An 18,575-nucleotide genomic window follows, 5' to 3' on the forward strand; every position below is an offset into this window, starting at 1 on the left:
ACCTTTCTTTGTTCCTTTAGCAATCCACTTTTTTTCTTCACAGTTAACTTTGATCTTGCCATGCCTGGGCTATACTGTATTTTCTTCTGGGAATTATGCAAATTGTACTATTAGTACCTGGATCCTGATAGCCAGCAGGGGTGGGTGGGGGGTGTCTGAGTTTTATCTCATTTTCTTTAGGTTATTCTGCAGGGGAATCTTACAAGAAAATAACTCTTCACCCATATTGATTAGAATAGAATTCACAGTTTTTTTACAATAAACAATTACAGAAATGGTTTTGATTGTATTTGAAAGCATGTTCTGGAGTAGGAATAAAAAAGGCAACTGTGATGTATGCCCAATCCATCTTGGATATTTCAGGAAGACAGTTGTATTGGTCTGTGGAGACCCAAAATCATAAATGTGTTAACAGGCTCCTTCTAATTTTTGGCTTTCATCTTGGATATTTAAAGTATAGCCAGAAGATGCAAAGATTACAAAAAGAACAAATTTTCAGTTTGGTAATGATACAAAAATAAAGTAAGGAACAATGCAGAGCAAAAGCAATATAAAAGTTTAAATAGCATTAACTTTAGATATCAGAAAAAGATAAAAAGAGGATAAAGAAAAAATGCTTAGAGTGGTTTGTCATACGTGTTCCAAACCAAATGGTATCTATAGTTATTCAGGCATAAAATAGTGTTTCTAATCATGACATATATGTCAGCAGTTAAGCCTTATTAATAACAAAGGATGTTATAATTAATAATTTTATTTATAATGGAAAATTACAAGAAAGGTTTCAATCTGATAAATAAGATATTTGTAAAAACTCGTAATTTCCTCAGAAGTTTATGATAAATCCTAATATTTTGTTTTAATTCTAGAGAACTATTATTATATATCTCCTTTAGTTGGTGCCTTTTTCTTGGCTCTAACTCCTATGTGGATTATAATTGCTGCTAAGCATCCAGCTACAAGAACAGTCCTTCATTCTGGGTGGGAACCTGTTATAACTGCAATGGTCATTAGCAGGTAAGGAGTTTCTTGTCATTTAGAAAATGTTTAAAAGGGATCCAAACCACATAAACTATGATACTTTATGTGCAAGAATACACAATTACCCAAGCTTATTTTTTTTTAAGCATACAGGTGAAACTCGAAAAATTAGAATATCATGCAAAAGTTCATTTATTTCAGTAATGCAACTTAAAAGGGGAAACTAATATATGAGATAGACTCATTACATGCAAAGCAAGATAGTTCAAGCTGTGATTTGTCATAATTGTGATGATTATGGTGTACAGCTCATGAAAACCCCAAATCCACAATCTCAGAAAATTAGAATATTGTGAAAAGGTGCAATTCTAGGCTCAAAGTATCCCACTCTAATCAGCTAATTAAGCCATAACACCTGCAAAGGGTTCCTGAGCCTTTAAATGGTCTCTCAGTCTGGTTCAGTAGGAATCACAATCATGGGGAAGACTGCTGACCTGACAGTTGTGCAGAAAACCATCATTGACACCCTCCATAAGGAGGGAAAGCCTCAAAAGGTAATTGCAAAAGAAGTTGGATGTTCCCAAAGTGCTGTATTAATAGAACATTAATAGAACATTAATAGAAAGTTATGTGGAAGGGAAAAGTGTAGAAGAAAAAGGTGCACAAGCTGCAGGGATGACCGTAGCCTGGAGAGGATTGTCAGGAAAAGGCCATTCAAAAGTGTTGGGGACTTTCACAAGGAGTGGACTGAGGCTGGAGTCAGTGCATCAAGAGCCACCACACACAGACGGATCCTGGACATGGGCTTCAAATGTCGTATTCCTCTTGTCAAGCCGCTCCTGAACAACAAACAACGTCAGAAGCGTCTTACCTGGGCTAAAGAAAAACAGACCTGGTCTGTTGCTCAGTGGTCCAAAGTCCTCTTTTCTGATGAGAGCAACTTTTGCATCTCATTTGGAAACCAAGGACCTAGAGTCTGGAGGAAGAATGGAGAGGCACACACTGCAAGATGCTTGAAGTCCAGTGTGAAGTTTCCACAGTCTGTGTTGATTTGGGGAGCCATGTCATCTGCTGGTGTTGGTCCACTGTGCTTCATTAAGTCCAGGGTCAACTCAGCCGTCTACCAGGAGATTTTGGAGCACTTCATGCTTCCTTCCGCAGACGAGCTTTATGGGGATGCTGACTTCATTTTCCAGCAGGACTTGGCACCTGCCCACACTGCCAAAAGCACCAAAACCTGGTTCAGTGACCATGGGATTACTGTGCTTGATTGGCCAGCAAACTTGCCTGACCTGAACCCCATAGAGAATCTATGGGGCATTGCCAAGAGAAAGATGAGAGACATGAGACCGAACAATGCAGAAGAGCTGAAGGCCGCTATTGAAGCATCCTGGTCTTTTATAAGACCTCAGCAGTGCCACAGGTTGATAGCTTCCATGCCACGCCGCATTGAGGCAGTAATTGCTGCAAAAGGGGCCCAAACCAAGTACTGAGTACATATGCATGCTTATACTTTTCAGAGGTCCAATATTGTTCTATGTACATTCCTTGTTTTATTGATTGCATGTAATATTCTAATTTACTGAGATTGTGGTTTTCATGAGCTGTAAGCCATAATCATCACAATTATGACAAATCACAGCTTGAACTATCTTGCTTTGCATGTAATGAGTCTATCTCATATATTAGTTTCCCCTTTTAAGTTGCATTACTGAAATAAATGATCTTTTGCACGATATTGTAATTTTTCGAGTTTCACCTGTAGACTAGAAGGCACATCTTCTCCAATTACTATATACTGTGTTTCCCCAAAATTAAGACCTGGTCTTATATATTTTTTTTGCCTCCAAAAGAGGCACTAGGTCTTAATTTCAGAGAATGCCTTACTTTAGGACCACCACAGCCAGGCTCCCACACCCTGACACCTGTCATGCCGCTGCTTGACTTCTTCTGCGGCTGCTTGCTGCCACTTGCGGCCAGACACCATGTGGCACATTGTGCCATTGCCGCTCCTCCCGGCAGGATGCTGCATGGTGCTTTGTGCCATTTCTGCTGCTCGTGGCAGGATGGTGCGTGGTTATTTGGGCTGTTTCCGCAGCAGAAACAGCCTGAAGCGCCACATGGCCTCCTGCTGTGAGGAATAGAAGTGGCCCGAAGTGCGCAAGCAGTGGAAGTGGCCCATGCATCCTGCTGGGCAGAGCGGCAACGGCGCAATGTGCCACATGACAGCCACCCACAAGTGGTGGCAAGTGGCTGCAGAAGAATTCAAGTAGCAGTGCGAAAGGTGTTGGGGTTTGGGAGGCCTGGCTATGGAATCAGCTACCGGTTGAGCTCCGGACGGCGCCCGATCTTCGCTCCTTTCGCCGCGACCTAAAAACATACTTTTTTGAACAAGCTGGCCTGGCCTGATGAGGGGATTGGGGGGGGGTTGTTATTGTTATTTTATTGGGGTTTTAAGATGTATTTTAGTATATGGGCATGTATTTAATCATTTTCTTAACTTTTGTAATTCTGTATTTTTATTCTTGCCCTGTTCACCGCCCTGAGTCCTTCGGGAGAAGGGCGGTATAGAAATATTATTAAATAAATAAATAAATAAAAGGTAAGCGGGACACATGGGGCAGCTTACAAATATCAGCATATTGGCCCCAACAATCTGGATCCTTAGTTTACTGACCTCAGAAGGATGGAAGACTGAGCAAAATTTGAACCGGTCAGAATCAAACTGCTGGCAGCTGGCAAAATTAGGCTGCAATACTGCATTCTAACCACTGCACTACCAGGCTCAGAGTTGATCTATGACATTTATTTAACTAAGATATTGCAAATTTGTTATCCAGAAAGGTTTCAGGGCAGTATATAAAATCATGACAAAAAGTAGTTATTCCACTATAAATAGAATGAACAAGAAGAACAAAAATTCTGAAAGCCACAAACAGCCACAACACTGATGTATAAAATCCACTGGTCAATAAAGTGAGAGGACATGCTTCGTTTTGAGTTTAAGATGTATGAGGCTGTAAAAGTGAATATGATCTTGGGTGGACTTCTGCGGGCACAAACTTACATTTTATCCATTTAGATTCAGTAGACTTCAGTGGAGTTAATTTTTAAATTTATTGTATGTTTTATTTTTTGCTAGGTACTGATCTGAAAGGTAAAATTAAGTAGTAGATTATGTTTACTGTTGGTAGAAGTAGATTTTACAATAAAACATATGTAAATGTTTTATTTATTACATTTGTTTGTTATCCATCTTGTCACAAATAAGTACAGTATGTTCAAACTCAACTTTTCTACCACAGCTCAATATTTTATAGGTATGTTAAGAGCAGTGCTTTTTTTGTAAAAGAAAAAGGTGCCGGAACTCACACATGTCCTACAACCTGCCTTGCCTACCCTACAAGGTTCCATCCAAAAAAGGTGCCGGAACTCTGTTCTGAGCGTTCTATGAGAAAAAAAGCCCTGGTTAAGAGTATTTCCTGGTTGTGTTAGATTGATTCTTAGAAACAATATGGCAAAATGTGTACAGGCATACATAGCTTCCAAATTATTTCTGTTTTGTTTATAAAGCCACAATATTGTTCTATGCATTTAAATAGCTTTGCTGTCTGACTAACCCTGTCTGAAATTTCAAATTCTTTTTCAGTATTGGTGGCCTTATTCTGGATACAACTGTATCTGATCCTAATTTGGTTGGGATTGTTGTTTATACTCCAGTAATCAATGGTAAGGGAGACATGGAATTTCTTAAAATTGCTGTGGCTTACTACGTGCCAGTTAGGTAAAATAATATTCCAGACCAAATTGAGACATAAGTGGGTGGGTATGTACTACTGTAAAGTCACACTGTAATTTTAGAGTAAAAACAGTTCCTGGTTTTCTGTTGTGAAAAGATAAATATACATTCAGAGATCAGATGGGAATAAAAATATACTTTTAAACCTCACATAGTCTATATATTTAGATATCAGATGCAGATTTTAAAACATTGTCTTAGACATTTCTATGTACTGCTGTATAAAGATTTCTGTGAACATTACACAGATACAGACACAAATACACACATAGTAATAACTCTGTAATGTTGTAATAATCAGTATGGATGCCTAAGTGATTATATTTCAGTCCACTGATTTCTTTCTATATAGTTTGAAGTTATAGTATAATTTCCATATATACTTAATGTACAATTGTTAGAATGAGAAAACAGAGCAGAGTGTTAGAATTAGCAAAATTTATCTGCCCACCCACGTTAATCAAATAACTGTGGGTGGCTTACGTGTTTACAAATAAAATATACATATGAACATACTAGGTAAAAATAATCATGCTGTCAACCAGCACAGCAAAACATCCAAATTGGACTCCATTAACATCCTGGTCCAAAAGCCTGAGGGAAGAGCCAGGGTTTTAAGAGCTTTGGGTGGATGGGTGGGTGTGCCCATGCATGCTTACACAATCATGAAGATACGTGGAATACTACATACAAAAATCACCAAAAACATTTTGTATCATATAAAGTTAGAATTTTCACCAATCATATTCACCGCATAACATCAGCACTAGTTTCTACTTTTAGCATGTTTGACTAGGATGTTTTATAAATACGATGCATTCTTAAGTTGATACTCCTAGTATAGTTTCCCTCTTCCATGCAGCTCCGACTATACCTTTACCATACATAAATATGTTGGCAATAGTAATAAGCTATTGGCTAATATGGGTAATTCTCAATTTACGACTACAATTGTGACCAGAATTTCCATAGTTAAGCAAGGAGGTTGTTGAAGTGAGTTGTGCCCAATTTTATGATCTTTTTTTTTACTATAGTTGTTAAGCAAATCACTGCAGTTGTTAACATGAATCACATGGTTGTTAAGCAAATTCAGCTTCCCCCATTAACTTCGCTTCTAGGACCTGGCGGGGAAAGCCACAAATAGTGACCCTGGGACATTGCAACTGTCATAAATATATAAATACATGCCAGTTACCAAGTGACCAAATTGCGATCACATGACCATGAGGATGCTGCGAGAGTCAGAACTTCAAGGACTGGTCATAAATGACTTCTTTCAGTGCCATTGTACCTCAGAATGGTCACTAAACAAATGGTTTTAAGTCGAGGACTACCTTTAATCATGAGGCAATAAGACACAGTCATGTTTTGAATATAGCAGCAATAAAATATTAAGTAAGGAGACACACATAAAAGTGTTAGATCTATTTCTAAGCCTTATTGTGTAATCATGAATAAACAATAGTATTTTTCCTGCCTGTTCTCCATAGGGATTGGCGGTAATTTAGTAGCAATTCAAGCCAGCAGAATTTCAACTTATTTACATTTACATAGTGTTCCTGGAGAATTACCAGAAGAAGCCAAAGGCTGCTATTATCCATGCAGAACATTTTTTGGCACAGGTACAAGCTGTGTTGCCTTGTCTTTACATTCTGATATTTCTTGCCCATATATAATTTATAATACTTTAAGCAAATATTATGATTAAAGATATTGGTAGCCATTTCTTGAGATTTACAGATTACATTGTACATGACATTCCTTTATTAGAATCAAGTGTTCAAACAAAAACACTGAATAAATGCCTCTATTTCATTTTTCCTATATGCATTGTTTCTCAAGGATTGTATGTCCACCATTAAAAAAAGCAGTATATGTAATTACTGGCATTAGTCAGAAACTGCACTTAGTTCCATAATCAAAAAAATTTCATTAAAAAAAATCATTTTTCCAAAAGTGCTTTCCAGAAGGCAACAGGACGTTCTTGGGGATTTTTTTTCTTGAAAACATTTCGCTTCTCAAAACTGAAGAAGATTCGTGGATGAAAGTGAAATGTTTTCAAGGCAAAAAATCCAAAAAATTCCAGTTGCCTTTTAAAAAAAACCTTTGGGACAACTATGACCTGGATGATTGCGAATCTCCATAGACTAAAATATTGTTTGTTTCATTTCTTAAGTTCTGCAGTGTGTATAGAAAAGTCTTTACTGGATTTTTTTCATGACAGTAAAACAGCATTTCATCATTTAAGCCCAGGATATTTAAAGAAGTCAGTTTCTTTGATTTTCAATATGCTGCAAATGATAATGTTTCAATCATTATTTCATATTAAACCAAATGTACCTAGTCATTATTTGTGACTTTTTAACTCACTGGTTTATTTTATGTCTGTTATGTTTTATTTCCTGTTATTTTTTCAAAACCGCAGAAACTAATGAACTAATAATGTCATCCTATTACCTAAAGAAAATATCAGTAGCCTTCTTATTGTGTTATTTATTCTCATTTACAGGAGTAAATAATAAATCAGCTCAAGTTCTTCTGCTGTTGGTGATTCCTGGGCATTTAATATTTTTGTACACTATCCATTTTATGAAGAGTGGTCACACATCTTTGACACCCATCTTCATTGTGGTATATTTGTTCACAGCTCTTCTACAGGTAAGGCTAAAACATTTTTGAAATATTACTTATAGATTTATTTTCAAGCATTGAATGCAACAACTCAGCCCCCTTTTCATTCACCACTGCTCAAAATGGTATCTCAGTGATACTTAATGACAGTGACCCCCAACCTAACAGAGTTACAGATTTCGAAGGGACCTTGTAAGTCTTCTAGAGCAGTCGCTTGTTCAAGCAGGTGACTGTGCTATTCTGGATAAATGACTGTCCAATCTCTTCTTAAAAACCTCCAGTGATGTTATGGTGTACCCACAACTTCTTGAAGGAAACCCGATTTAATGAGATTCTTTCAAATAATAGAAACAATAGGAAAATAATAGTGACAACAACAATGTATATTTTCCTTGCACAATATTCAGGGATTTTAAAGTCTTCATTTTAAGATTTGTCAGTCACATAAAATTGAATACCAGACAGCAATAACCAAGCCATCCATTTCATGATTCAGAGTTTGTGACTTCCAAAGTCTGCCCCATTTTGGCTAAGAGTTCTCTGGAATGTTCACATCCTTGTGAGAAATCTCAGAACACAGTTATGTTAAAGCAGTATTTTTCAACCTTGGCAGCTTTCAAAATGTATGGACACTGGTTGAAGAATTCTGGAAGTTGAAGTCCACAAATCTTAAAGTTGCCAAAATTGAAAAACACTACGTTTAATTGGACTGGAAATAAGTAATGGGGAAACTTACCCAGAAATTGTCTATTTATTTAAAATCAGAATTGTTCCTCAAATTTTCATGTAAACTAGAATTAATTAGATTAGCTGTTGATCCTTTCTTTCTAAGAACAGTGATCCAAATGTTCTTGTGGGAATATATATCTTCTAATGTTAGCTAGACAAATCTGACTTAAAGCAGTAATTCAACAATACGAGATTTTGAAAAGAAAAATTAATAAAATGATAACGTGAGCATATGCCTGATGGCCTTTCTTGATGTATTAGCATTGTAAAAGAGGCATAATCTCTAAACAAATTGTCATTATCAGATATTTATGAAGACTAACAGAAAATTGCAGAGATCTGCAAGTAAATAATTCACTTTAGCAATCAGATCCAGGCACTCTGAAATAAAAAAAGACTGGCTGATTGGAAAATTGTCATCTAAGTAATGGGAGTGATTGTGTATCATCAGATGTCCCCAGAGCAGCAGCAATGCTGGTCTTGAGCATAATATTAGTATTTCTTTTGGGGGCTTTTTAAAATATATCATACTCATTGGATATGTAGAGTTGCAAAGACAAATCAGCAGATAGCATTCAGCTTTCAGAAACCAAATACGGTATTCTTCTCCAACACAATATAACATCATTTATTTTTGATAGTAGACAAGAGATAAGATAAGAGATGATAGTCCTTGTTGAGAAATGATTCTGTAGTGTAAAACTCAAGGTCGAGTGGGAGCTCAGATATTTATGGAGGGATATAGGCTGTGTCTCTGTGTTGTCAGAATTTATAGAAAGAGCAACGGATTAGCTCAATTAGCATCAGACCATGTCTCAGTGATTGTAATGGCTGTATTGATCTATATTTATTTGTAACATAAGCTGTGATAATCAGCATGCTTAAAAAATTATGTGATATCTAAAGACCTTCTTTTCATTCAAACTAACATGACCATTATTTGTCATGTCCCAGGCATTCCCATTGAATAAAGGTCTATAAGGCGTTTTGAACATCCCTATGTTATTTTAGTTAGATTATATTTTATATTTTTAATCTCCTTTTTTCCATTCATACTTTCAGACATAAATGTTTAATTCCTCCTGTCACATCTGATTATCTGCTTTTGAATATTGGCCCTTTATCACTCCTTGTACTCCCTCACTGCTATACGATTAGCGTTGAGACATAGGCACAGAAGTTAATCCTGACCTATTCAGGTTAGTGGAAGGGGAAAATATTCGTCATGCTATCCTTAATACTGGCTTCATAGTCAACTAAAATAATACGTACGGTAATAACATCCCATATTTGGTATGAAGTGACAGGAGATTGCTCATATAGAGATGAGTGCTGTTAGTGTGTCTTTTGTGGGGTTCTTGAAAAATCAGAGATTAACAAATTTGTGCATGAAGTTTTAAATGGCCAGGGTGGTCTGTCTTGGAAAAAAGAAGAGCTGTCTCAAAAAATCCTATTCCAGGGAAAAGAGAGGCTTTCAAATATATTTGTTTGGATTACAGAATAGCACACCTAGCACACATATAATTAGCTTAGGCTCACACCTAGCACACATATAATTAAATTAGACTACAGAGTAGCTTTTTCAGTAAAGATGTTTATCTAAATAAATAATGCATGGTCCTTCTATCATGGAAAAACTAGAAAGAAACTTGATAATTTGAAAATTGTGTAGCCATATGGATATTTTCCTTTGCAGCATAAAATCAAAGGTTCTGTGTTTTTAGATGTATTAAATTATTTCAGGGTGCTTAATACTAAATATGCTTCTGATTTGGAATTTTGATTATTTAAATTATTTTTAAAGAAATATGAAATTTCAAACTGGTCTCTTAACATATTGTGTCACATACAAAGTTTGCAATTTTTTGAATTTGTTTCTGCCTGTAGAAATCTATGGAACTCTTTAGGTTGAAAATATAATTTCCCAAAGGATTAAATTAGTTGCAAGTTATAACTTTGCACGTTGATTACTTAGTTTAAGGTAAGGAACAAGGATATTATTATTGTTGTTGTTGTTTATCATAGAGTCAGCTAGATGTTTAGACTGGATTTGGCGTTTTTAACCACCTGTTGAGTTCTTACCAGGGACATGGGATATTCCCATGTTGTTTGATATTATTAAAGGTATCAGCACAGCTGTTCCAAGTAAAGCTGTCTATTGCAATTGACTGATGGTGATTTTGTCAATTTCATTGCCATTGGTGTTCACGTGGTACTCCAGTTGTTTTGGGATTGCACCCAAGGCACCTATATACAACAATATGAAATCACAGCTACCAGTTCTTTTTCTGGTATTTGGCCTTCATACACGTCAAGTTCTTATCAAGAACCTAGGAAGCTGTGATGTATACCAATGTAATATACATGTGGCCAGGGCTTTTTTTCCCATAGAACGCTCAGAACGGCGTTCTGGCACCTTTTTTTGCACACATACACAAAAAAAGCTGAAGGAAACTGTTCCGGAAAGCCAAATTCTCCTCAGAAGCACACCAATGAGGCAGCCAGATTGCAGAGCAGCAGAATGTATCGCAGCGACAGGCTTCAGATGGCTTAAATTGAAGGAAACACATTCTATATGGGCTAATTCAAAAGTGGGAGGGTAAGAAGGGCCGAGTGTGAACAGGCAACCTGCTTAAACAAACTTTCAGCTCCTGGTGTGGGATGCCTTGCCTTTTTTAAGCTGGGAAGTTGAAAAAAATGCTAAAAAGAAGGCAATAGAGTGCTATCAAGGAAAATGTATGGATATAGCTAGCCGACGTTTAGGGAACCTTTATTTTTCATACACTGTTTAAATTTTGTTTTAATGCCATGTTGTTGTTAGTTGCGAAGTCGTGTCCGACCCATCGCGACCCTATGGACAATGTTCCTCCAGGCTTTCCTGTCCTCTGCCATCTTCTGGGCTCCATTTAAGCTCACGCCTACTGCTTCAGTGACTCCATCCAGCCACCTCATTCTCTGTCGTCCCCTTCTTCTATTGCCCTCAATCTTTCCCAGCATTAGGCTCTTCTCCAGTGAGTCCTTCCTCCTCATTAGGTGGCCAAAGTATTTGAGTTTTAGCTTCAGGATCTGGCCTTCTAAAGAGCAGTCAGGGTTGATCTCCTCTAGATTAATGCCATGGTGATACACAATCAAATGTAGTCAGTCTTTTTTTAAAACCCCAAAGCATCTGTTCATTAAATACAGTATAACAAAGTTTTAGATGATGGAATTATTTTTATCTAAGGATAACTAATGATAACAGCTCTTAAATCTGTTAATTTTTCATTTTTGCACAAAGAAATTGTATAATTTGCATTTGCATTCATTTACATTTAGAATATGTTGTTAAAATGTATTGGTGTTGAAATAATTAGTGCACACATATACCTAAAACCAGTTTATTGCATTTGGCAATTGTACTAAAAAAAATCTCATTGTCAACCAATATAATTCGTTTAATTTGAAATCAAGTGAAAAATTGATTTAAATTATTTTATTAAAACAAATTAATGGCAATTCTTTATAAGAAGTTGCCTCAAACAAAATGAAATTTAAATACATTGTGCATTGTGAATGCTTTCCGTTGCGTTCCTTAAATACCATACTTATTCTTATGCCAAGAGACCTTGAGTATTTTTATGGTGATCAATGTACCAGGAAGATAAGGAAGAATGCTTTGGAAGCATAAGAACATAATTGCATTTCTAAATGTCCTATGGTCATGCAAAGGAATAGTGCATTAAGGAGGAATCTGATTTGTGATGTGTGCCATGTGTTCAATTAATGTAGCTTGCACAGCCCCGCCGTATAGAGCGGGCCCCACTGCTCCTACAGCATCAGGCATGCCAGCTCCGGCCCTGGGGGGGGCAGCCCACCACAGCAGCGCCGCCCCCCCCACCGCCTCCTGTGCCCACCAAGATGAGAGTTCCGGCACCTTTTTTTTAATTTAGAAAAAAAACACTGCATGTGGCCTTTTGTAATTTGCAGAAGGAAACCACCACACCTGGTTTATGTTTATCTTTCAGCTTCAATTTTCAAATTTTTATACTTTTGATCTTTTCCACTTCTTTTATTCTACAATTCCTTGGTATTGCCACATCAGATTTCCACAGTTTCTTCTTTTCAACCACAGTTAAATCTTGTTAAATCTTTGAGTTGTGATTCAAAACTTATATCAGTTTGTATTTGAAAATCTGACAATATTTTAACCTGCTCATTTTCAACTACTTTTTCAACTATATGTTTCCATCAAAGATTTGTTGCTGTATAATTATGTTTAATCATGTCCCTAACTATGTTATTCTCTCATAGGTATTTATCTTATTAGGGATTGCTGACTGGATGGTGCACCACATCTGGAAAAAAGGGAAAGATCCAGACAGTTTTTCTATTCCTTATCTTACTGCACTTGGAGATCTTCTTGGAACTGCCTTACTTGCGATGAGTTTTCATTTTCTGTGGCTGATTGGGGATAGGGATGGAGATGTAGGAGATTAATAAATTAATAATACCTAATTTATCCTATTAGCTGAAGATATGAGAGTAGGGACCACTTGACTTAGCATTTCATATGAAATATATTAAGAGAGTAGTTGGGTTTCATTACAGTAGCTTCAGTGTTGACACTGATATTAAACAGCCTTAACTTTTTTAAAACAATGAAAAAGTAAAATAAGAGGCTTCAAATATTTTCACACTGCAAAGGTATATTTGGGGCTGGTTGACACCATCTCATCACAGAAAAAGAAAGTTGGCCAGTGTTATGTCAGTAAATAAAATATAGTTGATAGGTAGCAGAACGATGTGGTTTAACCACTGATGTATCTGCCTAATGAAATGTAGCATGCATTTCATTAGGCAGTCTGGCTATGCATTTGAAGTCATGCAATATAATGGGTTCTCAACATAAAATAGAGATAATACAAAAGATATTATTTTTGCATATCAATAAGAAAAAGATGCTCAAGTAAGATATTCAGCATGGCGTTCACTTTATTTTAGTTGCTGGCAAAAAAAGAATGGAACACCCTCTGTTCTAGAAAATTAATCAGTTGAAATAGGAAAGATGTTTCTCATAGAGATAATATAGTATGATCATGCATGGACAATAATAATGTTACATTAATGGCTGTAACTCAAAAGATACATTGACACTGTTTTCAGACATTCAAGTTTAGTCCTTTATTGTGATGTATAAAAATCAAGATATTTAAAGAAGAAGAAAAACAGCTTTTGATATGTATTGGGGAAACTACAATATAACTTCTGAAATAATAGGTGGATGTTTTTATTTTTTATTTTTAGAAATACTTATTAGAAATTTTAGTTCATCTTAGAGATTTTTTTATCAAGCCACCCAAAATTGCTTTGGAATCAGACATTGCCGAAATCTAAACCAGTCAGTCAATCAATCCATTCATGCCAATTATATACAACCAATGTTTCCTGATATGCTGCAGTTCAAAATTTTAAATTTATATTTAGAATATCATCTCATTTTCTAATGAGAAGTTGTTGCACTGAAATTAATTGCTTGTTTCTGGGAAAACATTTCCCATGTCCAGAATGTTAATGCTTGTTGAACGACTGCTCTGTAGAGTATCTTTATGATTGTCATAGGTACTCTTTAGATAGTTTCCGTGGCACATTGATGTGGAGGAGGCATCTTCCACTACACACCATTCTTCCACTACACACCATTCTGTTATTTACACACAAGAAAATCAGTACTTGTTTAAACTGTTTTTTATTTGAATGTTTAAAGATTTTTTTTCCTTTCGATTTTGGAGAAAAGAAAAAGGTTGTAGAAAGAAGCTTTAGCATGTAGATTATTATAAGTTGTAGATTTCCTTCAGTTGTCCTGTCATTAAAAATTAATATTCAGTCAATCCTTGGCAACACAGTTTCTCACTCCCTGCACTGGAAGCCACCAGTGAGAATTTTACAATTATAATTTATAATTGTTTAATTTTCTACTAAAATCAATTACATTTGGCATCTAAGTATTTTCATTCAAATTACGTGGGAATCTAAGCTGCAGAGTGATGTATTACATAAAACTGTGGTGGTAGATAAATGCTTGGGCCCAAATTTTCAGATATGGACACTGCTGTTAATACAAACACTCTTGGGCCTAGTACAGGGGTAGGCAACCTCAGCTCTTTTATGACTCGTGGACTTCAACTCCCAGAACTCCTGAGCCAGCCATGCTGAGGAGAAAGGGAGAGGTTTCCATGCTGAGCCATGCTGACTCAGAAATTCTGGGAGTTGAAGTCCACGAGTCATAAAAGAGCCGAGGTTGCCTACCCCTGGCCTAGTATAATTTCTTGATCATTATCTTCATCTTAATAATTCAAAATACTGGCAACTATTTAGCTTGCTAATTGAAATTCTGTAGGTAATTTTCCCTTATTTTAATGATGCAATTTTTTCATGATGACTGGCTTGTTTATTTCTGCACTGTAGCTGGAAAGATAGGACAGAAATAAGCTTTTAGAAGTGGGAAAGAAAATTAGACTGTCCTCCTTGGTTATTTTTGGTGCCCTTAGGTTATAATCCATTACATACTTTTCAGGAAGTAGGTGAACTCTGTGAGGCCTACTTTTCAGTACATATGCGCTGTTATCATAAAACAACATTACATACAAAAACAGTTGATGATAACCCAAAAGACACTTGGATTTAGCAATGAAGGTTTTCATTCTGGTTAAACATTTTCATAAGGATTCATGGTCTGATGCAAAATATTGCAGTATTTGAAGAATATACAGTTCCAGGAATATATATCCTTGAAACCAAGAAAAATAAAAATAAAATTTCATCTGTTTTCAATGTAATACCCTGAATATAATGTGTGCATGCTATTTTCACTTGCTTGCCCTAGTTTTTACATGCCCATCTTAGGACTTATTGAATCAGACCAAGTTAACTATAATTAGACTATGTTCTAATTACACCAAATTATAAGGGGAAAAAAGCAGTAATCAGGATGGAATAAAACTCATATGTGTGTACATTATGTATGAGGCAGTTCATTAACTTGAAAGATGAAAATGGCCCTGTATGGCTAGCTATAAGATAGTCTCAGATGTTTGCTGGAATCGTTATAATCCTTCCATTTTGATGATCTCAGTTCAGAAGGTAAGCTCACCACTCAGAGTCTCTCTTGTATAGATAGGGGCCCTGTGGCCCTACAATTCTACAATGGGCAGAAGTCATATACTAAAGAGGTACATCCTAAGCTCTAGAACACAGCCATAGTACTGAGCAGACCTCCTCACCTGACATTTATGGTATTAAGAACCTTCTGCATAAAAAACAGAGGTTCTTTGGTAGATTACTCTCCCTCCCCAACAAAGAACCTGAGTGTTAATATTTTGGATAGCAAAAATATAAGTAAAAGGTAACGGTTCCTCCTGTCCAGTCATGTCTGACTCATTTCCATTTCCTAGCCAAAGAAGCCAGCATTTTCCGAAGATGCTTCTGTGGTCATGTGGCCAGCATGACTATTACTGTGGATAGGACTTCTCAGGCAAATATAACAAATGTTGCTAGGCAAAGCACTGGGACAGTCATAAGCACAATTATACATTTGTTAAAAGCTAGGAGAAAAAGCCAGTTTGGCACTAGATTTTTTTCAATGATTTTACATATTTTTTTCAATTTCACCTATAATTTCAGAATTTCATTATATAATATGGTAGTGCTTCAGTTTGAAGAAGACACACAGTTGTGCAGATTATCTGTAGACATGGGAATGGCTTTACAGTCTTAGTCTGGAAGTGCTGAGTCTAGCACAATGGAGTCATTGGAAATCTGCTGTAGCAATTGAGTGTTATTCTGGGTGTTATTCTCATGGTTTTCTAGAGGTTTTTGGTGGCACATGTCTTCCATGTTGTTGGAGACTTGTCTGGGGGTTTTGTCAGCAGTTGCAGCTTCCAGTTGGTTTGGCTGGATATTACCGTAGCACACGGTTTCTTTCAGAGTGTCTTTGTAGTACTTCCGTGATTGATCTTGAGATCTCTTAAGAGCAGCTGGTGAAGCATATCACAGTCATCCGTTCTGACAATGCATCCCTCCCATCTCATCTGAGCTCTGATAATCAGAGACGCAGTCCGAGTGAGTTCTACATGATCTGAAATCTCCAATGTATGCCAAGGATGGAGCATGCATGTGAAATTTGTCCAATGGTTTGAGGTCCTCTTGGTACAGAGTCCAGGACTCCCAACATATAGGAAGGAAAGTATATCCACTAACAAAGAAATTTGACACTGTAAATGAGAGATTCTTTAGATCATCTGAGACATTATGGATGCTTGAGGAAATTTGTGACATTGATTCAGCTACTCCATGATGGAATGATAGGACAGGTGTTTTTTTTAACAAAGGTGCATTGGCTACATTTGCCACTTTCAATGGGGTAAATTAGGGTTGTATGTTAGTGCCAATCCTACTCAGTCTGTTCTTGTATGTTGTCATATGCTGTCCAGGATCTGAAGGAGGGAGTGTATATCGGGAACCAATTTGGCTAATTAGTTAGTTTTGACCTTTGCTGCTTGTATGCAAGGATGAGGTGCCTTCATACAGTCATTCATGAAACCATCTTTGCTGATGACTGATCTCCTGGCGCAAAAAACAGACCTACAAATTCTCTGTTCTTCAGCCCGTCAGCTTGAACAAAACTGTGCTAGCCTATGCCAAATACCAAGCCAGTAGGACCAAGAATCACTGGTGATGACAGCCAACTGACAAGTATAAATAGCTTCAAATCCTTGGGATGCATCATCTTGAGTGATGGGTCTTTGGATCAGCAAGGCCAGCTGGTCCTTGAGGTGGCTGCATACTAGAGTGCCTAATCAACACAGCATCCATATCTCCACAAAGGTAAAAGCCTACAGATGCCCTCATTATAGTTTATGGAAAAAGAGGAAAAATAAACTGGGTAAGAGACATAGGAGATCTCTATCTTAATCATCCAGAAAATAGAATGCATTTCAAATAAAGCATGCATAATTGACTAACAGTCTATTTTAACTGATTTAGATTAAGCAGACACAATTGATACTTTCTGTCTCATTACTTCTGGAGTGCAAAACCATGGCTTTCCAAATGGATGGGTAGGCTATGAGTGAATTATAGTCCCATTAATAGGGACAAAGGAAGTATATACAGTGTTCATTGTAGAGTCGGTTTAAATTAAAATATAACTGCTTAAAATAATAAAATAGAACTTATCACTGTCCACTTGGTCATTTATGGAGTAGGAGTGATAGCCAAATACTATTTCTCCTCTATATTTTAGATGCTGTTAATGTAATAATACAAAGTAATTATATTTAAATGGGAAGTTCCCCAACCTACTGGCTAAGAATTCTAGGGTTTGCAGGCCAACACACTTGAAGAAACCAGGTTGTTATGTTTACTCAATTGCCATGTGCAAATAGAGCATCTGTAATACAACCACATATATATATATATATATATGTGTGTGTGTGTGTGTGTGTGTGTGTGTGTGTGTGTGTGTGTGCAAATTATTCAAATAGCTAATAAAGAATTTGGGAGGTATTTGAATAATTTGCACAAATAATGAGCTGTCATGTTGACTAGTTCCTGTGGATAAGCCCTGAGCCGGGCCAAAACAGGAATGAAAGAGTTAATTAGCAAGGTCCATTCAAAAAGCCTTGACAAATACTTAAACATATATATATATATATATATATATATATATATATATATATATATATATATATATATATATATATATATATATATATATATATATATATATATATATATATATATATATTTGAAGTATATTGTTAAGATGCTGGACTTATAGACCGAAAGATTGGTCTAAGTATGATGAGTGAGCTCCCTTTCTTGCCCCAGCTCCTGCCACCCTACCAGTTGGAAAGCATGTAGATAAATAGGTACCACTTTGGTGGGAGGGTAACAGAGTTCCTCTCCACGGTGTGTATAGTCATGTTGACCACATGACCACAGAAGCATCTTTGGAAAATGCTGGCTTCTTTGGCTAGGAAATGGAGCTGAGCACTACCCCTAGACTCAGACATGACTGAAGAGGAGAAACCTTTACCTTTTACTTATATTTTTGCTATCCAAAATATTAATACTCAGGTTCTTTGTTGGGAAGGGAGAGTAATCCACCAAACAACCTGTTTTATTGCAGAAGGTTCTTAACACCATACATGCCAGGTGATGAGCGCCATCTCCTGGGAATCACTGTTAGTCAGAGCAACCTGTATTAGATTAAATAGCTACTGAAGAGCATTGAAATCGTGTTCAGCTGTTCCAGTCTTTAAAGGATGTACAGTATTGTTTAGTACAATGTATTTGTAGTGTAGAAAATTTATTTCAGACAACTTTTTACAAACAAGATTGCCCACCCCCTTCCATCCCCCAATAATTCAGCTGTCTTAAAGAAAACTCAGCCATT

At 36.6% G+C, this 18,575-nt stretch overlaps 1 protein-coding gene across 2 annotated transcripts in view; it reads left to right on the forward strand.

The window, feature by feature from the left end:
• The window catches only part of SLC41A2 (solute carrier family 41 member 2), a 43,144-nt gene extending 25,629 nt beyond the window's left edge, over window positions 1-17,515 (forward strand). Inside the window, exons 7-12 of one of the 2 annotated variants that reach the window (XR_014492839.1) lie at window positions 870-1,017; window positions 4,631-4,710; window positions 6,271-6,402; window positions 7,290-7,438; window positions 10,028-10,121; window positions 12,431-12,617. Coding sequence is in view for 1 of the 2 variants with exons in the window: in XM_083365699.1 (XP_083221825.1) it covers window positions 870-1,017; window positions 4,631-4,710; window positions 6,271-6,402; window positions 7,290-7,438; window positions 12,431-12,616 (695 nt within the window). In the remaining variant the exon portion in view is untranslated. Of the gene's footprint in view, window positions 1-869; window positions 1,018-4,630; window positions 4,711-6,270; window positions 6,403-7,289; window positions 7,439-10,027; window positions 10,122-12,430 lie in introns of both variants that reach the window. The other variant, XM_083365699.1, reaches the window with a different exon arrangement.
• The last annotated feature ends 1,060 nt before the right edge of the window (window positions 17,516-18,575 follow it).

The sequence above is a fragment of the Vipera ursinii genome (genome assembly GCF_947247035.1).
Source record: "Vipera ursinii genome assembly, chromosome: 6".
NCBI classification, from domain to species: domain Eukaryota; kingdom Metazoa; phylum Chordata; class Lepidosauria; order Squamata; family Viperidae; genus Vipera; species Vipera ursinii.